Here is a 25,750-nt window from a genome sequence, read left to right as displayed (position 1 = left end):
ATCTGTTATTGAAGCAAGGGGGATTACTGAAAGGGATACCTTTCTGGGATAGGACAATAAATAAATGTAGTTATTGATGGATTTATGGGGAAAATAGTTTACAGTTAATGTTAGACTGTCCAGGAAGGTGGTCATGAAAACTATGAAGATAAAGAGTAGTATGCTCAAAAAATAAAAAGAGTTTCACATAACATAATGGAAGGGTATGAGGCAAAGTCCCTTTATAAATTTTGAAGACATCATCAAATATCCCTAGTAAATTTTGTTTGAGGTCTTTGGGAAGATACTTGAATGTTTGATATGATCAAAATTTTGAAAGACTTCACGAACTTTTGTTCTCTATCTAGATGTTTTGGCTTAGTTTATGCACACATAACCACTAAATCCGTATCCCCTCATTGGGTAATAACACTTTGAAGAGTCAGCAAAACTAAGAAATGTCCAACACATTTGATTTAGCTAGAGGAACTTGGGTTTGAATCTCATCTCTGTGACATATTCCCTGTGTGACCTGGAGGAAAGTTATTTAACCTCTCTTATATCTTAATTTTCTCAAATTTCAAATGACCAGGTTGAACTAAGATCTCTAAGGTCCTTTCTAGTTCTAAGTCTATGAACCCATGATCCCCCTCTTACGTACTCTACTGTTATGCCCACATACATTGTTATTGTACTTCTACATTTTAACTTGATTTATTTTTGTATACTTCTCTCTGGTAGCATGATGTAACATGATATTGTTCAAAGAATACTCTACTAGGAATTAGAATTCCTGGACTTACATTTTAGATTGACTGTTTACTAGCTGTGTGGACCTGAGCCTCAATTTTCTTATCTGTAAAGTGAGAATAATTGTAATTGAAATGATGAGGATTAACAAAACTAGATTTGGTAAAAAAAAAAAGATACATAATATTAATTAAGCATCTTCTGTACATGAACACTGGCCAGAAGATAGGACTAGATGCAGGGGAAGACCATACTAGGTAGAAGACCTAGTCACAGTATCCATGGAGTTCACAGTCAAGTAGGTAATGAATATGAACTGTTTTGCAATCACTACTTAATATAGAAATGTCACCAATTACCTTTATTACTACACTAGTAAACTATAGAAATTGGGAGCCAGAGCTTAGTCATCATTACCTCTCATACCTTCACTGCACCTAGAATAGTGTTATTGTCATAGTAGATGCTAACTAAATGCTGGCTAAAAGAACTCTATGTTCATTTTTTTTGGGTGACCAAGGTTATAAGCATGTCAAATTATTTGTAGTAAGCAAGGCAAGCCAAATTCTTATTTAAAATTCTGTGTTCGTAGAAATTGTGTATAATGTTGTACAATAAAATTAGCATTACAGAGTACTTCCTAAGAAATCAAACTAGATAATCCATCTTCATCCACAGAAAGCACATGACTATTATTGATGCTCAGTTGCTAACTGGCGATGCCCATTTAATGAGCTTCCCATGTCATGGAAACAAACAAGATTAGATGATTTCTAAATTTCCAGGGACTTACATTAACTCTGAATTGAATCAATTGACATAGAAGGGTTGGCCATTTTGCCTCTCTGTGTAATGTACTTATGTATGGCAATTATGGTAAAAGGTATTGAATGCTCTATATCAAATCAAATGGATCTGAGATAGGATTCTGATATCAGGCCAAATTTGGAAATCATTGCCTGCCTGGATTTAGGTTGTTTTCTCTAATCAAAGGATATTTCTTGCCAGAAGAGAAAAAGGTTAAAATGTTCTCCTACTGAGCCACTCTCTGCTTAGCACTCCCTGGGCGACACAGTGTTCTTAGCTTAGATTGAAATGTTAATGTCATTCTGACTCCTGTAAAAGTAAACCATCTGTGAATTACAGTCATAGCTATTTTTATTAGAAAACCATTAGGGTTTTTAAAATTTTTTTTTACCCCAAAGTGACAGATTTTAAAAGATTAAGCAAAAGTGTCATTGATGACTTCCAAAGCTTCAATTACTGTTAACAGTTTTCAGTATTTTTTTTTCATACAAAGGTGTAGGATGTGGAAGTACAGGCATTCCAAATGCTGCAATGGATGTTGAGATGGCATGTAGGTGGCATGGAGGCTGTATTAGCTCATACTTAGTAGGTGTCAAGGGAATCTGTGAAGCAGTACTGCAGCTGTTTTTTTTTTCCCCCAAAGACAATTTGTGGGAGAGCTATGTGTTTCTGGCAGTACTTTCAAAATAGCTTCTCACAAAAGAAAAATAAACTAAAGTTATAATCTAATGATATTTTACACAATGACATACATACTCTCTGTGTAATAATGAAATTGGTGAAAAAAAAGTTAATCTTGTAAAAAATGCCTCCTTCCATATTGATTTCTATAGGAAAATTATGACATGAAGAGTTATAGTTAGTCCTTTAGAATACATACTCAGATTTTTAAAAAATCACCAGACTTTTCTATATTCAAAAAGAATGCATGGATTATTTGTATCCTATAGATAAAATATTTGTTCTTTCATTTATTGCCATTAAATAATAATAAAAGGTAATTCTTTCCCATGCTGATAAATTAAATGAGTTTAGTCACATGACTCTCATTTTAAAAAGAAATGACACCCCAATTAAGATGACACAGAGCTTTTCAGTTGCTCATAGGGGATAGAGAATGAGTCTGCTCTGAAAGGAAAATGACTAAAATTTATTTTGAAATTATCGTAAGGCTCCTGGAGGGAAATGTGCCTTCATGATATCATGACAGACTAATAGGATTTATCATCTCTGTAAGGGAAAATACAAGAAGATACAGCTTAGAATTTTAGAGTGAATAGGAGCTTAGATAAAATCTATTTCAAACTCTTCCCCCTTTCTCATATTTTAGCTGTTAAATTGGTCCAGATAAAGAAATTAGCCAAGATTACCCAGCTATTTACTGACAATGCTGGAAGTAGAAACAGGTTGCCTGACTTTTAATCCAATATTCGTCATGCTATACCTATGATCTCTTAGTATAGTACCTGATATGTAGTAGGTACTTGATAGAAAATTGTTTACTGACTGCTGTCAGGCCACAACAAATTAGACAGTGGCTCTGTGTGAGAGACTCTGTGTTTGTGTGTGTGTGTGTGTGTGTGTGTGTGTGTGTGTGTGTTATTGTGGAAGAATGGTTTGTGGTGAAAAGGGCAGTCAGAAATCTCAGGAAAAAATAGTTAAAGGGAAATTTTAATAATACAATTGGTGTAAGTAAAAACTATGGAAAAGTAAGAAAAAAGGTAAGAAAAAAAGATACTGGAAAAATTTGAAATTGGCAGAGGAAATGTTGCACTAGTCTCAGATATGATTTTTTGCAGAAGAGATATTTATTAGCTGAATAAAGATGGCTTAGGAATTTGAAAATTACCAAATTAGTTCTATAAATAAAGACAGCAACATGTGAGATTTAATGAGATTGAGATAATAGGATCATAGATGTAGAGTTTGCAGGGACTTCAAATGAAATCTGGAAACAAAAGAATATTCTTTCAGAATCATAGGCTAATAGGACATCAGATCTAGATGTCTCATTGGTTTTTCTTTCATCATATCATCATCATTTCTCCCTTCCTTTCCCTTTTACTGACATCACATTTGTCCAATCCCCATTGCCTCAAATTGTAGAAACCTCTAAACTAGAGGTTTTCTGAGTTTTGTTTTTCCCCTCTGATGCATTTTACAAATGCTGTGTGAAAACATTAATCTTCCTAAAACAGCCACTTCAGTGTTTAGACTTAATTCAACCAACATTTAGTTGGAGGAAAAGCTAAACCTTTTCTTTTGCTAAGGCTACATCTTCTACTTGCAACTTGTACTCTGATTCCCCTCTTATTTCTGAGAGCTTGTCCCATAGGTAATTTCCTGTCTTTTGCTCATCTTCAATCTCTAGTTATTCCACTGATCCCTTTTCTGTAGCCTAAAAATGTAACAGCCCCTAACAAGGTGTCAACTGGCCACAAAACCCCTCAGACTCATAGTTCTTCCCATTTGGGGAAGAGATGAAACCACTTTCAGATCAGCAGGAATGCAGAGGTTTTCAAGGGCTATGGAAGAATTCTTTGGGACTCTCAAAGTGAACGATTTGAGAAAAAGGGACAAATGACAGTTGTGTTATGTCAGGAGTATGACTGTGGCAGGAGCTGGTATCTGCTATACCTATATTGCCCTTCTTTAAGACTTTTTCCCAAGAGCCTGCTCTTCCACATCTTGTATTATTCAGGTGCCCTCCCCCACAATTTCTTCCTTTACCTCTGTATTACAGTAAGATTTGAACCTTCATCTTGCTAAAGTATAGCTTCTACATGTACCTGTAATCCCATTATATCCTGTCTTCCCCAGATGATGACTGTCTCCTCTATCAGCCCTACTGTCTCACTAGTGTTCCATTTTTTCTACCTGTTAACTCCTTACCCATTATCTACAAACACGCTCCTGTCTTTCTCTATCCTTAAAACCAAATCAAAACAAAAAATCCCCTTGCTCCTAATACACCCACAAGCTATCACTCTATATCTCCCCTCAGTTTCATGGCTAAAGTCATCTAGTAAACTGGCTAGAATTGGTACCTCCACTTTGTCCCCTTTCACTTGATTCTAAACCCTGTACATCCTAGTTCCTAATTTCTTGGTTCACTTCCTACCTGTCTGACCAATCCTACTCCATCTCCTTTTCTGGATTTTCTTATAGGTCATAACCACTAAACATGTGTCCCCCAAAGTTCAGTTTGCAACCCTCTTGTCTTTTCTTCCCTCTATATTTGCTCACTCAGTGATCATATCAGTTCCCAAGGATTCAATTATTATCTCTATGAAGATGATTCTCAGCTCTATTGAACCGTAACTAACATCTTTCCTATACTCCAATCTTGCTTTAGGCCCTCCCTAACCTGCTTAGTTATTAGTTCTCCTACCTCCCTGAAATTACTTTATTTTTTATTTTTATACCTTTTATATTGATTTTTACATATGTTTTGCATTTAACAAGTGATTTCCCCTCGACAGAATTGAAACTACTTGAACATAAGAATTACAGGATGTTCTAATACAGTGGCTGGTACATAATAAGCACTAAATATATGCTTGTTGAACTTAATAGATGTTGATAAGGACATTGTTTTAATGAGAGCCAAGGTATTTTCAAAGACATCAACCTAGCAATCTCTTACGAGAGGTCAAGCAGATGGAGTAAATAAATCAATGGACAAATGTGTATTGCGACTTCTTTGTGCCAGGCACAAAAGCGGAACAGTCCCTGTCCTCAAAGTCATTACAATCTAATAGGAGGAGATGATGATTACATATTTTGTATGTATTCTGTATATAGGATTCTTACAAAATAAATGCAAGGAAGATTTGGGAAAGAAGACAATGGTCTCTTGGGGAAGAGTAGTAAAACACCAGGGATGATAGAGGAGACAGAAAAGGCTTCATTGAGAAGGAAGAAAGGGAAAAAAAAGGAAAGAAAGGAAGGAAAGAAGAAGGAAGGAAGGAAGGAACAAAGGGGGGAAGGAAAGATAGAAGAAAGGAAAGGAAATGGAAGGAAGGTAGAAAGGAATAAAGAATGCCTGCATCATACAAGCATAAACAAAATAAATTTATATTTTGTCCATGTCCAAAAATATATTTCTTATTATGCAGATTAGTACATCATATACTCCTGATTCCATTCCTTTGGTCCACACTCTACTCTCTGAATATCCAAATTGTACCTATTCTTCAAAGATTACTCCTCACTTACTTGAGAAAGTCTGACAAAACTTTAGTCACTAATCATACATTGGCTTCTTAGATATATTTCACTGTTCTCTTAAAGTTACTTAACTGATACTATTTGAATTTCCATATATGTGAGTCTTTTCTTACTGATTAGATTTAACCAAGTTGAAAGCAGAGACCATATTTACATACTTTTTTTTCCTGTTTTTCAAAGTGATTAGCACTTACAACATAGTAGCCACTCACATATTTAGCTGAATACCTTGTTTTAGAGATTTCTTTACCTTTATAAAGAATCTCACTGCAATGGATTTTTCAAGGCAATAGTGATTGATGTGGTCAATATTCCATAAAATAAATTTTAATTAGAAATATGTTATTGGGACTTTAGATATTTTAAGAGGAAAGAAACATGCTCTTTATTCCATTGTTGATAAAGTAACTCTTTTTAAAGACAATGTCCTTCTGATGACTTAAAGTAATTCTTTTATCAACACCTATAGTTAAAATGCATTTCTTTCAATTCCGTTTCCTCATCGTGGATGACTTTGAGATGCCAAATGCAAATTCATATTTGTTCAGTATAACTTTAACATAAGAAAAATAGGCAAGTTTATGAAAAGTGCCTATCAGTGTCAATCTGTGTCCAATAAATAAAACATCATATTATAAACCAAGGTCTCGATGACAAGCGCATTTTGACTACGTGTTTCTCTTTGGCATATGTAGAATTTTCTGCTAAGTTTGTTTTCTTTCATGCTGATCTGACAATGTCGCTCTGCTCCTTTAAAACACTGTACTTTCTTTTCCTTTGTGAAGAACAAATACCGACTGGTAACTAGCTTACAAATACTCAATGCTGCTGCCACCATTGCCTTTTAGACTTTATCTGTTGGCTAATATATTCTTTCTCTGGCCTCTAGTCCTCCACTTATGTCTTTCCCTACTCCCCACATCCATCTTTGTATCTCCAGAAGCTAGCATAGTTCCAGACACATAGTAGGCACTTAATCAATGCTTGCTTCATTTGAGATAGGTCACCTCAACTCTTTCTGGAAGAACCTCCATCTGAATTTCTTATTCTTTTCTTTAAAACAAACATACAGAAAACAGCCACTATTGAAAACTCTCCCTCCTACATATTGAATTATCTTTCCTCCCCTTCTTTATTCCTTTTTGGGTACAAGTTCATCTAGGGAAGATTATTATTTTGTAAACATAATGTAGTTTTGTATTTTTTTTTAGTAATTTTAGTTTAAAAATTTAGTTTCAAAATTTTAGTATCAGGTGTTTCAACCTCTTGCATCTTCATAGTTTTATAAAATAACTGAGACCATTCTATTTTTTATTGCCTTTGAATAGCCTTTCTCCAGAATTCTTGAAAGAGAATTCCATTCTAAGATAGAGTTTCTGTTTTGTGTCAATAGTCTAGATGTTCATGAAGTGTGAATTCAAAATAGAAAAGATAATTACATACACAAATGCCTACTATAGTGCAACATTCTTCAGTTTCCAAACAAGGTGGATTGGGTTAAATTAAATATTATAATAACTTACTCAAAAATGAGGCCCTCTTACCTAGAACAGTAAGATCTAGCCCAGAGGGAGGAGAAACAGACAGAAAACTCATTGCAGCTTGCTACTGGATTCCTCAAGCTGTCCTTTTTGTGCCATTTTGGATATTACTTCATTGGACTGAGCATATCTATAAGATGTAGTTAATTTATATAAAAGAATATATTCCTCCAAATGAAGTGGAAGATCCACTAATTAAAAATATAGTTGATTTACCACGGGCACAAAAGCATAGTAAAAACTGCCTTTGTTAAAGTTGCTTTTAGAAACAACTTTAATCTTCCCATTTCTGAATTTCTGAAACTAAGCAATAATTAAACCTAGACCTCAAAGATATAGTGTGTTGAGTAAGAACATTAACATCCCTAATTAAAGCTTATGAATAATATGATAGGCCATATGGCATAATGGAAAAAAGCACCTGTCTTGAGGACAAGAAACCATTGGTTTAATTCCTAGTTCTGATACAAACTGGATGAGTGACCCCTGGCAAGGCAATTAATTCCTCACTGCCCTGGCAACTCTCTAAAACTGTAACTTATAGATTTATTGTTGATATACATCACTAGAAGGAATTTCTACACTCCCCACACTAAACTCCAAACTATTAACATATAATTTTTTTTTCTTTCTTTCTTTCTTTTTTTTTTTTTTTTTTTTGGCTAGGCAATGGGGTTAAGTGACTTGCCCAGGGTCACACAGGTAGTAAGTGTTATGTGTCTGAGGCTGGCTCTGAACTCAAGTCCTCCTGAATCCAGGGCTGGTGCTCTATCCACTATGCCACCCAGTTTCCTCTTAAATTTTAGCTATTAACAGGTTGTCTTTAATATGTTATATGGTAACATGTTATCTATATAAATGTTAGTTATTGTTGTTGTTGCTTTTGTAATGTAATTTATCTGTGTGTATGTCCCATTTCCCCAGAATTATTCAAAGGCTCTTAAGGGCAGGAATTTCATTCCATCTCTAGTATATATAAGAAAAAAGTTTGCATGTAGCACACACTTAATAAATCTTTGTAGTTAAGGATCCTTGACTCACAAAAAATTTTGGAGGGTTATTTAGAATCCATATAGTCTAAATTTCTCATTTGCAGATGAAGGAAAAAAAAGACCCAGTGAAGCAAAGTGATTTAAAGTCATTTAACTAGTAAGTGGTGTTTTGAACCAAGTGGTATTGTGTTCTTTCTCTTCCATCATGCTGATTAATGAGCAACAATTTTCTTTGCCATGCTTGGTGTGGAAGGGGGAGGTCAATGTGTGGAACTTGATTTAACTCTATAGTAGGTGCTACAGGTTGCTTTGAAAAATCAACTCCAAATAGACTCTTGTTTATGTGCCATTTGTCTGTTTTTCAAGAAAGTGGAGTGCGGAAAAATTCTCATTTATTTAACTGCTCTGGGTTTTTGGATGGTACAAAAGAATGCTTTACTGAACTCTGTATTGAGTGGATGCTCATTAATTTTTTTCTTATTGACAGTGCTATATTCCATCACTTGGAATTCTGATAAGGCTACAATGCTACTCAAATAAGTGGGATATGGAAGGAAGCTGATAGGTTTTATGACTGAAATAGCGTACCTGATTTTTCTGGTTGATGAAAAATAGTTTTATAAAGAGAAATATTTCTTTCAGAAGTTATCTTCACATGTGCCTTCCATATACAGAAGCATTGATGTGTTCCTAAATTTTCGAGGAAGACTATGTGTGTGTATATATATATATATATATATATACATATATATATATGTGTGTGTGTACATATATATATACACATACATACACATATTCACACATGCACACACACAAACACATATATGTAAATATATGGGTGTATATATATATACATATATATATATAATTTTCAAATAAAATGAGAAACCATTGGTTAGAATGCACACTGCATCCCCAGACATGCCTAGATTCCTAATGCTTAAATATTTTCAACATCACCAGCTGCAGAGAAGAGGACACATGACAGTCAATGATTTTTATAGTCTGTTTTCTAGTTTGTACCTTCTACTGATTTATGAAGAAAGGTTGAAGTGTTACTTCAGTGATAAAACAAAGACCATAAACTGTTAATTTATTGCACTAATAAGAAGTAACAGCCTTAAAACAATTGTCTTATCCTGAAAGTAGTAAGAAAGGAACTTAAAAAACTTTTAATATTATTTCATTCTCATTTTTACTATCCTTTCTATACTACTCTAAGACCAATGTAATAATAAATCCGTCATCCTGCTGGGTTCATTTGTAGGCATGATAAATGTTAATCCTGCATTTCTCAGCACTCACCACCACAGAATCCCTCAGAAAATATGTACCTTTTAGAATTTCACGTAACCAAGAATTCTGAACTCTTCTTTAAAACTAGTTACGAAGAAGAAGAGGATGATTTTTTAAATTACCTTTTCTGTGTTGCATTTGGAGTCAGAGGACCTGAGTAGCTTTGCTTTTTACTACCTGGCTGACTTTGGGCAAGTTAGTTAGCCTCTCTAGGCCTCATTTTCCTAATCTTCAAAATTAGGGGGTTGGATCAGATAACCTATGAGATCCCTTCCTTCTGTAAAATTATGATCTTAATGAGACTATGAACAAGAAAGAATATATAGCTGGCAATACATTTACTAGCTATGTGATCCTGGACAAGACAGTTAACCCTGTTTGCCTCTGTTTCCTTATCTGTAAAATGAGTTGCAGAAGGAAATGGCAAACTATTCCAATATTTTTGCCAAGAAAACCCCAAATGGAATCATTAAAAGTAAGATATAACTGAGATGATTGAATAACAACAAAAAATAGCTAGGATCTTGCTTTTGAACTATGTTTTTTAATTGTTTTCAGTTACTGAAAGGTAGTGTATAGTTCTTGATTTGTAGTCAAGAGATCTAGGTTCAAATCCTGGCATAAACAATTATTTTATGACCAGGGGAAAGTCAAAGCTTCATCTTCTGCATCTGAAAAATGAGGGTGTTAATCATCTACTTCGAACAGTTGTTAGGAAGAAAGTATTTCAAAAACCTTTAAGCACTACATAATTTCCAGTTATTAATAGTTCTATTTTTAAGTCAAAGGCCAATACAGACTAGATTGGCAAATGTGAAATCTGTATTCTAGTGCTACCTTTAGCCAAGTGATATTGAGCAAATCCCTTAATCATTTTGGATTAATGGAGTTGGATTATAGGATCTCTAAAGTCACTTTCCAAACTCTAAAATTGAAGTCTATGCTTTAACTTCCATATCTTAGAATTAGGATAATATTGCTTTGAGATACCATGTTTTAGAGGTTCTATATTATTCTTCACCAGAGAAAAAGAGAGACTTATATTTTCTGTTTAAAGTAAAATAAACTCATATGTTTGGATCTATATTAAAAATGGGAAAACATCCCCAAGTCCCTCTCTCCTTGTATGGGAACACTCTAGATATTCCTGTGTTTCCATGTTGGCCACCCACCTAGACAGCCTACAATTAATATAGTAAATTCAAATTACTACTAGTATAATTGATCTTACAATGAGGTAATTCACACCTGATGTGTAAAAATCATTTACTTAATTTTCCTGTTTCATATTAACTAAAAAGATTTTCATTTTATGTAGATGACAATGTTCAAAACAATGTAGGCATAGAAGTTGGCTAGAATTTTTTAAAGGCTATTATAGATGAAGGCAGCAATTATTATTGTTATTATTATTTTGGGAGGCAATAGGAGTTAAGTGACTTGCCTAGGGCCACACAGCTAGTAAGCATCTGAGGTCAGATTTGAACTCAGGTCCTCCTGACTCTCCAGAGCTGGTATTCTATCCACTGTGCCATCTAGCTGCCTTAGCAATTATTTTTAAAGATATTATTGGGGACATAAACTATCTTATAGTGGATGATAATCCACACCCAAAATTATCTGAAAATGGATATATTAAAATAACCAACTATTTTGAAAATATCTGTTTAATCAACACTTATTAGTTAGTGGTTTAACTAAATATACTAGATCATATTCAAGATATCTAGTAGTCTGAATTTAAACTGGCTTACATTAATAAAGACTCTGTCCTATATCTGCAGTGCTGGTAGCAACCTGGCATTCAGTTTTCTTTTGTTTGTTTGTTTTCATTTTCATTTTTTTCATTCTATTGAGTTATTATTATACAGGTAACTTATTCTCAGCTACACAAATGGGGGCTAAGGTCTGATGAGCAGAAAAAAAAAATTTGGATCTCCCTCTAAGAATTATACAAGTGAAAAATAAAATAAACTTGACTGGCTTTTTTCCCCCTCTTTGCTCCTTTTAAAATATAAATCATCATGGACCCTTTGCCATTGACAAGAATTATTCACCATCCCTAAACTTTAACATTTCTGATAATAAACAAAAAAGACTTCTCTTTTTTTTCTTATGTTTGTTAAAATGTTCTCTTCAGTCTTAAACTGGACATAGATTTTTTTATTTGATATTTCTAATGCAGGTCACTTGGAAGACAATGGAAGGTTGATATATAATGTTAAGATTTGAGGTGTGGAATATGGAGTATGTTATAACAGTTTTCATGGCAAACCCCCTATAGTGTTAAAATAATTCAACATAGTTTTAGTGTTGCAATCATTCAACATAGTTTTCAGACTTTTTAGCAAACATATATGTTCATTTGGCCTTCATATAAATTAGAAGAATATTTTTTTCTCTATATCAATATGTACATATGAGAACCACTTCCAAAAATATCACAAGAAAAGGTTGAGGAATTTTAAAATTGAATAATAAAAATGATTTTCCTTATTAGAGCACTTGTAAAATGAGCACTCATTCATTCATTCATTCAGTCAGTCAGTCATTCATAGATTGTTCTCGAAAAGACCCCAGATATCCGCTATTCCAAATAACTCTGTCTGGCAAACATCTTCTCTTTTGTGATGCTTCCACCTCTATGGTCTCCTACTCTAATTGGCGAATTCCCCTCTGAATCTTCCCATTCAGAATGAACCCATTCCAGCTCCAACTCAGACTTTTCAGCTTGCCTTTACATGCTATCTTTCTCTACTGAAATGTATGTTTTTTGCGGTTAGGGGTATATTGCTTTTTGCTTTTATTTGTACTCCCAGTGCTTAGCACAGTGCCTAGCACAAAGCTAAATAAATGCTTTATTTATCTAACTCATCATTTTATAGATTGAGAAACTGAGGCCCAGAGAGATGAAGTGACCTGGTCAATGCCAAATGTTGTAGAACCAGGATTCAAGCCCTGTTCTGATGACTCCAAATCCAGCACTCAAACTCTACTAGTGTGTGATTACAAAGGGAAAAACTAAAAAAGAATATTCTAGTCACTATGGAAAAAAGTTAGAATTTATATTTCTTGGATTGTATATAAGATGCATCTTCTGATAACTGTGAGTCCCTTACATTTTCATCCTTATACATCTTCATGTGTCAAATAGGAATAATATCTGCAATGAAAACAAAAACTCAGAGTTGGAAGGACATGGCCTTTAAAGCCCATTGAATCCAACCCATTCTAATCCTCTCAGCAACGTGCCTGAAAAGTGATCATCCATCCTTTACTTGACTTAAAGGGTCACTTACTCCATCCCAATACAACCCATTTCTTTTGGGGGAAGTTTTTCCTTAAATCAAGCCTAAGTTTGCCTCATTGTAACTTCCCCCCATTGTCCCTAGTTCTACTCTCTGAGACCAACTGGAACAAATCTCATCCTTCTCCCACAATACAGTCCTTCAAAGACAGAAACACAGCTATCATGTCTTCCTTCTTCAGTGACTTCTCATATGGCCTGAATTTGAAGTATTTCACTATGGCTCTTGGCTTCCTGTGTCTCTTCCTAGTTTATCAATATTTTTTTTCTGAAAATGTTGGTCACAGAGCTAATAAGACAATCCAGCTGAGGTCTGACTAATGGGGAGTATAAAAGCTCTTATACTTTCACAGGCTGAGCTACCATGCCTTTCTATGCAGCCTATGATGACATTTAAACAATTTTTTAAAAAAATGATAATATATTTGTAAATGTGTATTTAATCTTAGAATGATTTAGCCAAAGTTCTAATTGAAGGCTAATGAACAGAAGATCTCTGGAAGTCAATGTCAGCTTTATAATTAAATTTTAATCCAAATCATAATATACATGCACCCACATATATGCACATAAATGTCATCATGTTCAAAAATCACATACTGATGACACCTAAAAATTTCTCAATTTTTTTCTCAAAATGCAAATGAATACTTAGTGGATTAGTGGATTAGTAGAAAGATTATATGAAGAATACTTAGTGGATTAATATATAAGAATACTTAGTGGATTAGTAGAAAGATTATATGGGAAAATTTTCAAAAGGTATTTTATTAATTACATTTATTGATTTATAAATTTATTAATTATATTTATTAAATTATTAGTAAATTTATTAATTAAAACAATTCACTTTTAAAGTGCTATCAAGACCATACTATATACAAATTTTACCTCAAGTATTTCGGTTCAGTAATGAGAAATACCTTTACCGTTCATTCTTTTACTAAACCAATGTACAAGAATAGTTAAAATTATTAATTGTTAATAAAAATGATCTTTTTTTGGGGGGGTGAGGGGTTGCTATTAAAATAAAACATACTTTAGGAAAAGATATATGAAAGGAATACAGCATTTAAGGTTAGAATGAACCTTAGAAACCCCATAGTCCAACTTCTTTACCTTGTAGATTAGGACACTGAGACTTAGCAATGTTTAAGTAACTGACTCAAACTCACATAGTTCAGATGAGCTCAAACCTAGTTTAATACTTGCTAGACCCTAGATTTATTTTTCATGCTATTCTAATCTTTCATAGAGTCAATGATTAAATATAGAGCCCCTAATGTTAACCCTCAAATTTGTTTTGTATGTAGAGTGCCAGAATGGGCACCAAACACTTTGACCTAAATGTAGATATTGACTCAGGTTGTAGCACTTGCTCTAGGGTGACCATACTCACCCCTGCTTGCATTAGCAGGCTGGCTCCCCATAGCACTTCTGACTATGTCTCCTCTCAGAATTCAAAGGTAGCCTTGAGGGAAGTAGTTCTAAGCCTTACTATAACATCACAGTAAATAACAGTTTCTAAGAGATAACCATGGTTGGATGGCTTGATGATATTAAATGATAATCCTAGGAGTAGCAGGCCAACAACTCCACAAAGGTCTTTGACACAGTCTCCTGCAGGTATATACAGAGTGCAGGCCAAAGAAAACTCATGTTTAAAGCATAATTGGCAAAGAATGTAATCCCTAATTTCTGGGAGCCCTCTTATTGTAGTCCCTGAGATGTTGCCCATAGACTTAGTGTAACTTATTTACTAGAAAAGCATTGAATTTATCTGTCAATCAGTAAACATTTGCTCAGTGCCTATTACATGCCAGGCACTGCACTAAGCTAGGGATACCAATATGAAAAACAAAAATAGCTCTTTTTCTCAAAGAGCTTCACATCTAATGAGGGAAGAGAACGTATGAAAGATGAAAATGGGGTAATGTCCCAATAGGGACATAATGAAGAAGGCAGAAAAGTCCCAAAGGAGAAAACATCTAGTCTGTCCTTGCCTCTCCATGCATATACTGTTGTCAGCTGTCCTGGAAATGCTTCTAGGATGCTGTCAGGAAATTCAATATCCTTCAGACCTTTCAAAGGTCACAAGATCCTTTTCTGGACAAGAAGGTGGGGGATATGGTAGAAGAGAGACTGAAGCCAGCAATGACATGAGGCTCAACTCCTTCCGCTACCTGCCAGCAATTTCTTCTCAGTGTTTTGGAAGGAAGCTGCCTGTGTGTCAGCAGATTCTCAAAACCCTGGGTTCTGAATTAGTCTGTTATTTTTTTAAATGACATACAAGGTATAACCAAACTTCTTCAACCAATCTGAACACTTCCTATTCAATACTACTATAATTCATCCAATGGTTTTAAAAAACATCTAAATTTATCAAGGGCATTTTTTTTTTTTGCATTTAGTATAAAACCTGTGGCTCAGTGATTAAAGATAGAAGCGTTATCACCTGGAAAAAGTATCTAGGTGTAGGTAGCATCTTGACATTTGTATTAATTGGGGTAGGTGATTTGACTTTTTGACTTAATCAACTTCTACCTTACGAAGGTTATATAGCTAACATGTCTTGTAGCAGTGGCTCAGAATGGTTCTAACTAGGATTGGCTTATGAAGGAGAGGAGTTACATTTCTTGTCTTTCAAAAGATTATAGACATAAAATCAGAAATGAAAACAGAACTAAACAAGAGTGAATGTAATGAGAATAACTCAGAACTGAAGGATTCTATGATCCCATATGTTAACTTAAAGAAATTATTGATTTTTTTGTTTTTTATAGAACCATCCATATGTTAACTTTTAATGAAGTAAGTCATACATTATCCATCTTAGAGTTCCTACTACCTAAATAAAAGGAATGCCTTGAAAACCTAATATTAAGGCCTGTAGGGAAAATTAGAAAGCATGTGGAACAGGTATCAAGAGTTATCCAGTCTAGCCTCAAACCAAAGACTGGTGAATCACAGAGGAGGCTGAACAATGAGACATCACACCATAACACTTCTGAAAAATAAAGATGTCACCCTTCTCTCACAAATTGTGAGGAATCTTGAGGACTCAATAGTGCCTTTAGGACTGAGAACACCTTTAAGGAAATGAATGAGATTCATTGAGTTCAAATTCTTGTGTCCAGTTAAAGTAGAAATCAAATTTTCAATCAAGGAAAGGGAAAAAAAAAACTTTTCAATCAATCAAAAAACAAAACAAAACAAAACAAAACCCAAAACATTTATTGTGTGTGCTTTCTATGTTCCAGGCACTCTGCTAAGCACTGAAGACAGAAAGAAATGCAAAGGCACTGTCCTTGCCCTTAGGGAGTTCACATTCAGATAGAGGAGATAATGTGTAAATAAGTAGGTGCACTGAAGACACATACAGGTTATTTAGGCTGTAATGTCAGAAGAGAATCCTCTGGAACATGGAGGGATGGTGGAAGGCCTCTAGCAGAAGGTGGGCTTTGAGCTTAGACTTGGAGGAAGTCAAGGTAACTAAAAGGTGTTGCTGAGAATGAAGAGCATTCCAAGCAAGGGGGGAATAAAAAGGCAAGGGAGCAGTAAATGGAGTCTCATATGCAAGGAGCAACAGGTAGGCCAGTGTGCATGAAAGGTGGTAGAGGGTTTTGAATCAAGATATTGAAGTTAAATTAATACTCTTAAGAGTTCCAACAAGTACCAAGTAATAGCTAAAGGAAGTTAGTTTTATAGGCTGCCTTATTGTACTGGGTAACTACAGAGTATTGTGTAGTTTTGGACCAATCCTCTCTCTCACACACACAAACACACACACACACACACACACACATTCACACATGCTTTCAATCATCCCCAAGAACTCCTCTGAAAAAAAAAACTAAAGAGAAAGAAATTCCTGCTAGATTAGGAATCAAAGAGAAATGGTGAACATTCACCTTTCCCTAATAAGCCACAAATTTGAAAAGCTTATAGTTCAGGAAAGATATAACAAATCTAGCTAGCTATGCATTGGACACAGGTCTGTCACTATAGCCAGGAGAACTTCCTTTCTATAAGAAAAAAAAGTATGCCTAGACAATGAGCTCTGGGTTTGGGTTTTCATGCTTTCAAACCTTAAGAATGAAACTAGCCATTAAATCAGAAGTACAAATGAGATAAAAATCAGCACTTTCCATGTCTTATCTTGATTCTCTTTTACAGAGTACTGATTCCAACTTGGATTTAATGATAGAATCAGATGTAATTCTAGGTAACTGAGCCACATGCAGAGACATAGAATGGTAATGATTTTTCCCCCCACAGCACACGTCATCAGCCAGTTTCACTCTGGCTATGATTTCTGCATTATATAGGTGGGTTTCAGAATGACTTTATAACTGGTCAGGCATTGAGTATATTGCCTGACATTTCCTCAGTAGAGAAGTTATTTCAGGTTTTCCTGACTTCTAAATTTCAAACTTCATTTGTGTTGGTTAAAAACTACACCTCTCTGCTAGTACTCTCTTGCCTGGGAATGGGTGCAGGGGCGAGGGAGGGTTGTTTGAAAGGTGAGAGCATGGAAGGAAGTAGCAAGGAGGCGGTCTTAGTTTTAACTTATTCACGAGCTCCTCTCAAATGACTTCTTTTTATTCCAGCAATGATTCAATTGAAAGAATTATTGCTAGCTCCTGAGTTGGCTAAAAAGGTTCTTTATTAGAATCCCACATCTTATGTCACTGATTGTGATTCTGTTCATAGCATTGACATCCTCTTCCTCCACCCCTCCCTCACCCCACCCCAGCTTTGTTAGCTGACATCACCCTACGTTAGTAATTCCTCCCTTTGGCTTTCCTTTTTTATACATTCCTCTGGTAGGGCTGTGCATCCATGACAACTACTGACTATGTGAGCTTCCTCCCTCAGACTGTTATTTAAGGTTCAGATTCCATGATTAGTCAAAAAAAGATAATGAAGAAAGGAATTAGGTGGCACAGACAATTAAACTATTACTCATTTGTGCTCAAAAAATCTAGGTTCTTGCTTCTGTGTCACCGAGAGATTAGTGTGTTACTATCAATCTAGTTTCGCCTCCATTTTTTGTCTATATCTGAAGATTCCTTCAGCCTCTTCTGCAGCAATCCTAAGCCATATGTTCAGTTCACTTCTCAAACACTGTCCTCTTTTTCTGCCTCATCAATTAGCTTTCACTTGTGCTTCTCCTGGCTGTACCAACCCTCCAAATTAAAATCTTTTGCACTCTATAAACTTCAAGCAAAAACTTTCCTTTTCTGAAGATATCTGATTTTCCTTTAACGCCTGTGAAATTATGAACATCACATTTCTATCAAATAGCATTTTATTTACTCCAGATATTTATTTTAGTCATTTTACTTTTACTTTTATTTTAAGTTATTTCTGATGTTGAAGACTGGCATCTTTTCTGCCATTTTTCCTCTACTGGCATTGCTTTGTCTTAAATGAAATATATTTTTAATTGCTTTAAGTTTTCAATGTACTTTACAAATGTTATTTCATTTTTTATTCTCAAAATAATCCTGGGAGAAAGATCATAAAAAAAGGGATAAGGACCCACATGTACAAAAATATTTATAGACTCTCTTTTTGTGGTGGAAAAGAATTGGAAATTGAGGGGATGCCCATCAATTGGGAAATGACTGAACAAGTTGTGGTATATGAATGTAATGGAATACTATTGCACTATAAGAAATGATGAGCAGGCAGACTTCAGGAAAACCTGGAAAGTGAAGTGAGAAGAACCAGGAGAACATTGTACACAGTAACAGTAACAGTAGCACTTTGCCATGATCAGCTATGATTGACTTAGCTCTAAGCTAAGCAGACTAGAACAATTCCAAAAGGCACATTATAGAAAATGCTACCTACATCCAGAGAAAGGACTATGGAGTCTGAATAGAGACAGAAGCACACTATTTTCACTTTTTTTGCATGTTTTTTTTCCTTTTGTTCTGTTTCTTCTTTCACAACATGACTAATGTGGAAATATGTTTTACATTGTTGTACATGTATAACCTGTGTCAGATTTCTTGCTGTCTTAAAGAGAGGGGAGGGAAGGGAGACAGGGAGAAAAATTTGGAATTCAAAATCTTTCAAAAAATGAATGTTGAAAATTGTCTTTACATGTAATTAGATAAAATAAAATACTATTAAAAGAACCCTGGGAGATAGGTATTATAATTATTTCCGTTTTAGAGTTGAGTGAAACTAAAGTAGAGAGAGGTTAAATGACTTGCCCAGGGTCACACAGGTGATGAAAGGAGGGGACTTGAACACAGGCTTTCCTGATTCAATGTTCAGCTCTGTATCAACTGTGCCACCAAGTTTCAAAGAGTTTGCAAACATTCTATTCACTGGGCTACCTAGGTAAAACACTTTATAAACCATAAAGTTTGAACTATAATTAATAATAATATGTTAATTGTTTTAATAACTACAATGATAATTAAATTATTGGTTTTGTGTTCAGTAATCAAAAAACAAATTGTTTTTATCTACTTATGTAATAGTTCCCCAAACACTAGGCATGAAAGAACAGTAGTGGGAGAGCAACTTGTCTCAGGATCATTTCTTGCTGAAATATAACAAATTTATACAAGAAGAATGTAATTCTTAAAATAGCTCAAATTTCTATAGAGTTTTAGAGTTAACAAAACACAGTACATACAATATTCCATTTGATCCTTGCAACAAACTGGTAGGTAGGTGCTACTATAAAGGCCATTTTAGAGATCAGTAAACTAGCAGTGCTAAGGTTTATTTTGCCTCTGAGTATAGTGGATACTATAATGAAGTTATAAATTTAGAGCTGTAAGGGAAATCAGAGTTCACTGAGTCTGGTTGTTCATTTTTTTTAAATTTTATTTTATTTTTATTAATTTATTTTTATTTATCAATAATCACTTCTATATGCTTTTGAGTTTAAAATTTTTCTCCCCCTTCCTCCCCACCACCCTCCCCAAGACAGCACACAATCTGATATAGGCTATACATTTACATTCCTATTAAACATATTTTCACATTAGTGATGTCGTAAGTAAAAACTAAAATCAATAGGAGGAACCATCACAAAGAGGAACCAAAACTCAACAGAAGAGAAAAAAAATTGCACTTCAACTTCCATAGTTCTTTCTTTGGACATGGATAACATTTTCTATCACGAGGCCTCTGGAGATGTCTTAGATATTAAGTTTATCACTATTAGTCATCATACAACTTGGCTGTTACTGTGTACAATGTTCTCTTGGTTCTGCTCACTTCACTCAGCATCAGACCACACAAGTCTTTCCAAGTTTTTCTGAAGTCAGCCTGTTCATCATTTTTTATAGCACAATAGTATTCCATTACATTCACAACTTGTTCAGCTATTCTCCAATTGATGGGCATCCTCTTAATTTCCAATTCTTTGCCACCACAAAAAGATCTGCTATGAATATTTTTGTATATGTGGGTCCTTTTCCCTTTAGTATGATCTCTTTGGGATATAGCCCTAGAAGTGCTATTGCATATAGCCCTAGACGTGCTATTGTGTGGTTGTTCATTTTTACAGACATGGAAGCTACAGGCATGAGAAGTTTAGTTACTTCCCCAAGGTCACAGAGGTCATGAATATCACTGGTAGGAGTTCACTCTCTGTCTTCTAATTCCATCACTCTTTCCATTGTACATACATAAAGCTGATTTAATAAACTCATATTTTAATTGATGGCATTTTGACTATCTATTTCTCCCTCTTTCCTCCCTTCATCAAAGCTATCTTATCTTCTTATGGAGAAAGTTTTTGAAGTTCATTTCCATATCCCATACCTCTCCAATTACTAGGAGACTACATGTAACTCCAAAGCCCACCTATTACAAAACATAGCTAAACTCTTCCTTACTTAAAGTTTTTACCGTAGAGTGATGTCAAAGGTCAATGGCCTTCTCAGACTGAGGTAGGTGCAAATCGAGACAGAATCAGAGTACAAAGTCTAGATAAATCACTAATAAGAATTAGACGCAATTCTATGGCACACTTGTGAGATTCAGAGTGAATAAATCAGTTAATTTACATAGCCTTTGCTTCTAGGCTTTCTGCTAACTTTGTGGTACGCTGAAAAGCTTTTAGCAGCAAAGTGCAGAGGAGAACCATGCAAGCTTAATTGTACTCTCCTAACTTCAGCCTCTTACACAAAAGAGAGCCCTTTGATTTCCCTCTACTAGCTACCTGATTGCTGTTAGCAGTGTACTACATAGCTAAAATCAGTAAATCAAACAGATTGATTCATTTCCAGGGAATACATTTAAGGTCCTGCTTATGTCCAACACATCAAAAGGATCTCTTTTTGCTAATAATACTGTGGCGGCTTACCACAACGGAAGTAACTCAGGTCACTTATTTAAAATCTTAAACTCATATTTTAGTTGCCTGTAGGTCACAAACCTGCCAGCCTTGTAATTTACACTGTTGAAGCACAAGCTGACATTTCTCCTCAGCCGACAGCTTCTTCTCCTCTCCCAGCAATGTATCAGCCAAAGCCTTATACCTGTAAAAAAAAAAAATCAGGAAAATGACTGATTAACACAGAAAGAAACCAAATAGCAATGATTGAATTTGGAAGGTAAATAGCTCTATGTAACTGGTTAGCAGTTTAGATTTGCTGGATTTTTATTTATTTCTTTGTTCTTTTCCTGTTAATATACACAAAAAGATTTCAACTAAGAAGAAGGAATTGCCTTCAGAGTCAGAGGACCTGGGTCCAAATCTCCTCTTTGGCATTTGTCTGACCTTGGCCAAGCCTTAGTTTCCTGATCTGTGAAATGATAGGATCGGATGGCTTCTGAGATCTCTTCTAGCTCTATATCTATGAACCTAGGATACTAAAATAGTAGATAAATCTGAAGATCTCTTAGTCTCTTTTTAATTTGTAAAATTACAAGACTAACATTTCTTGAAGCTCTGTTGGATCTGTAGAATTTTTTTAGATGGTTATTATGAAGCAATTGTTATTCAGAAGTCATTTAACATGAAAATATAAAGACTTTGGAAAACTTCTCTCCTTTCTTCTTTTAAACTGCCAGTCATATTGATATAAATGAAGGTGTGAAGAAAGACAGAAGTTCCATTTGAAGAGACAAAGGGCTTTTTAACCCTACTTCATGTTACATCCTTATGTCTTCCAAGCTCATTTGGAAGGGATGTGGTCAAAGATTCTGCTCAGTGTTTTCCTTTTCCTTGTTGGAGTTGATTAAAAACTGAAGAAGATTTCTGTCCATCTCACATTGTTTGCCTGAATCCCTCTAAATTTACTGGAATGGAAGGTTTAGAATCATTTATTTTGCCATGGCCCTCATATTCACCTTTTCCAGATGAAATTAATGTAAGTTTGAAATTCCTATCAATAGAGAAATAAGAGACTTTCACAGTGTTCCACCAACCAATTGATAGCTCTTTGTTAAGCCTTTCTTCTTCCATCTCCCCCTCCTTTTGGCATTTCACCTGGCACGTGAGCAAATAGTGCATTAAAAAACAAAAGCATTTGCATTAACTTTCTTTCTGCTACTATATTATACTGTTTATCAATATCATGTTATACTGCACTGTAAGCCAGAATGAAGTTCTGCCAAAACTTAAGGGGAAGCACATATCATTATCACATAAAATTTCTGCTCTTTTCTGCAGAATGGCTGACAGTTTTCTCTAATGTGAGCTGTAGTTAATTGGGTGTCTCCTAAAATGAGGCCTTTCAATTCACTTAGGGGAATTAGGCAAGGAGAAGAAAAAACAAACAACTACACACCCTTATTTACCACATTTACTCAGAGTCTAGAATTGCTATTATTGCAGAAACCAATTGACAGTCATGTAAGACTGATGTATGGCTCTTCATTTTGCAAATGCCATCCATAAGAGATTCACTGAATGGGGGTGGAGGGGGTGGGTGGGCAGTATTGCAAAGGCTGCAAGTACAGTAAATAATGCATATGGGAGAAAACCATGCTATTCAGCTCTTTAGATGAGCATGCTTTCTTATTTTCTTTCTTAACTCTTTAAGTTCCTAACTTGACCAAAAACAAAAGCAAAAATATTTTCTTTTCTCCGGAATGAAAGCCTCCATCATTTAGTCAGCAAAATAAACACATCAATCCCAGCATGATCCCTTCTTTTTATATAGACTTTACTCAAGTGTCAAGCTCTGGGTATGACTGCTTATAAAAATAGAAAAGGGTAAGCAATACATAGTGAAGCTGATATGCCAGAGGCAAGGGAATGAAAAATTCCAGCTCATCAACTTAATCATACTAAATGGGCTAAAATGATCTAGGGATGACTGGAGTACCTAGTGTTCTTTTATGGAAATAATATTTTCCCTAACTGTCCTGAATCAGAGTCCTACCTCCTACTCGCTTTGGATGTAATCATTTTTTGGTTGGTGAGGAAAGCAGGAATTTCTCAGAATCAGGTAGGGAGCAGATGTTGGCCAATATTTGGGACATGCAGGCCTCCCAAGAACCTTTCAAGTCCCCAAAAGGTACTGGCAACAATTTATCACAGTAAGACACAATATATGTAAAATTTAATACTTTTTAAATACCCATAGTAGAAAGAGAATAGGATTGAGGGTCAGGAGATCTAGAGTTTAGTAGCATCTCTGATGTTTATTTACTAGCTGTGTTCAAATGGGCAAGTCATCCAGTGATCATGTTCCATCCTTTCTGTTATCCACTTGGAACTAGCCAGTGAGACTGTCTTGCTGACAGATTCTCCCTATCCAGGACAGCAATCCTTTGGATCCAGATATCCAAAGACCCTTACCTCTTTCCTCAGGCTCTATTTAGTTTAGGACTCCCTCCAAGATGAAGTTATCTGGATTGGAAGGTAATCAATCACCATGCTCCTCCCCCAAACCCACCTTGCCCCAGATGCCTCGGCTATGCTTCATCCAAACCTGACGTCTACCAAGGTACTACAACCTAGCTAGTGAGGGCATCTTGCCATCAGTCTTGCCACTACACAAATGGACACCTCCCTGACCTTTCCCCATTCCTGCTTCTCCTCTCACTCAAAAACTAATAATAAAATCAATACTGACAACATTGCTGGAAAAATCCACTGCCACTATAGAAGCTATGGGTGGAAATTACAAAGAGTTCAATTTAGGCTTGATGTGTGTCAGGAAAAAAATCTGAACAATTAGTGTTGTCCGAAAGTGGGTTAAGCTGCCTCCAAAAGTGGTGGTTCCTTTTCTTCAGGGGTCTTTCAGTAGAGACTGGCTTATCAATTGCCAGATATTTTAAACTGAAAATTCCTTTGTGCATTAATCGGAATACATGTCCACTGAGGTTCCTTTCCACTCTCAAATTGTGTGACAATCTCAAAAAACAAAACAAAACAAAAACGAAACTCTTTCTCAGACAGATAAATTTTGCCAAAGGAGAACAATGTTAAGTAAAGGAGTTGACATTTCCAAGACTAACTAATTTACACTTGTTGAAGTTTGAATCAAGAATGAAATCTAATCAAGAATGAAGTCTAGTTTCATCCTAAAATAATGTTTATTTGTTTTTTTAAACTTATTTATTTTTAGTTTTCAACATTAACTTTCATAACATTTTGAGTTTTAAATTTTCTACTTCCTTCCCCCCAGACAGTGTACAATCTGATATAGGCTCTACATACACATGCATGTTAAGCATATTTTCCCATTAGTCATGATGTAAAGAACAATTGGAACTAATGGGAGGTACCACGAGAATGAAGCAATCAAACAAAACAACAAAGGAAAAGGAGAGCAAATAGTATGCTTCCATCTGCATTCAGATTCCATATTTCTTTCTCTGGGTGTGGATAGCATTTTCCATCATGAATCTTTTGGAGTTGTTTTAGATTCTTGCTTTGCTGTGATAAGTCAAGTCTATCAAAGTCAGTCATCCCATAATGTGGCTGTTACTGTGTACAATGTTCTCCTGGTTCTGCTCATTTCACTCTGCATCAGTCATGTAAATCTTTCCAAATGTTTTTGAAGTCTGCCTGCTCATCATTTATTTTTTTGTTTGTTTGCTTTGTCTGAGACCAGATTTGAACTCAGGTGTGCCTGACTCCAAGGCTGGTGCTCTATCCACTCTATCCGCTCTATCCACTACACCACCTAGTTGCCCCAAATTGTTTCATTCTGTCTTTGAGCATTAATTTTTTGTTTTGTTTTGTTTTGTTTTTTTGGTGAGGCAATGGGGTTAAATGACTTGCCCAGGGTCACACAGCTAGTAAGTCAAGTGTCTGAGGCCAGATTTGAACTCAGGTTCTCCTGACTCCAGGGCTGGTGCTCTATCCACTGCATCACCTAGCTGCCCCCGCTCATCATTTCTTATAGCACAATAGTATTCCATTATATTCATATACCACAACTTGTTCAGCCATTCCCCAATTGATGGGCAGCCCCTCAATTTCCAATACTTTGCCACCACAAAAAAAGCTGCTATAAATATTTTTGTACATGTGGGTCCTGTACCCATTTTTATGATCTCTTTGGGATACAGACCTAGAAGTGGTATTACTGGATCAAAGGGTATGCACAATTTTATAGCCCTTTGGGTATAGTACCAAATTGCTCTCCAAAATAGTTAGATCATTTCACAACTCCACCAACAATGCATTAGTGTTCCAATTTTACCACATCCTCTCCAACATTTATCATTGTCCTATTTTGTCATGTTAGCCAATTTGATAAGTGTGATGTGGAACCTCAGAGTCAGTTTTATTTGCATTTCTCTAATCAACAGTGATTTAAAACATTTTTATATGACTATAGATAGCTTAATTTCTGAGTTTGTTAAAAAAAAATAATGGATGAATTTCCACTAACTAAACACAGTGGTAA

At 35.2% G+C, this 25,750-nt stretch overlaps 1 protein-coding gene across 1 annotated transcript in view; it reads right to left on the bottom strand.

Annotated features, from left to right (window-relative positions):
• LOC114046106 (unconventional myosin-XVI-like) overlaps positions 1 to 25,750 on the bottom strand; it is a 682,808-nt gene that overhangs the window by 119,761 nt on the left and 537,297 nt on the right. Inside the window, exon 28 of the mRNA XM_027866360.1 lies at positions 21,316 to 21,418. Coding sequence (XP_027722161.1) covers positions 21,316 to 21,418 — 103 coding nt within the window. The remainder of the gene's footprint in view (positions 1 to 21,315; positions 21,419 to 25,750) is intronic.

This window comes from Vombatus ursinus, unplaced genomic scaffold (assembly GCF_900497805.2).
Source record: "Vombatus ursinus unplaced genomic scaffold, bare-nosed wombat genome assembly UNPS02014781.1, whole genome shotgun sequence".
In the NCBI taxonomy this organism is placed as follows: Eukaryota; Metazoa; Chordata; class Mammalia; order Diprotodontia; family Vombatidae; genus Vombatus; species Vombatus ursinus.
The sequence above is the reverse complement of the archived record's forward strand: the minus strand, read 5'-3'. Positions and strand labels throughout refer to the sequence as shown.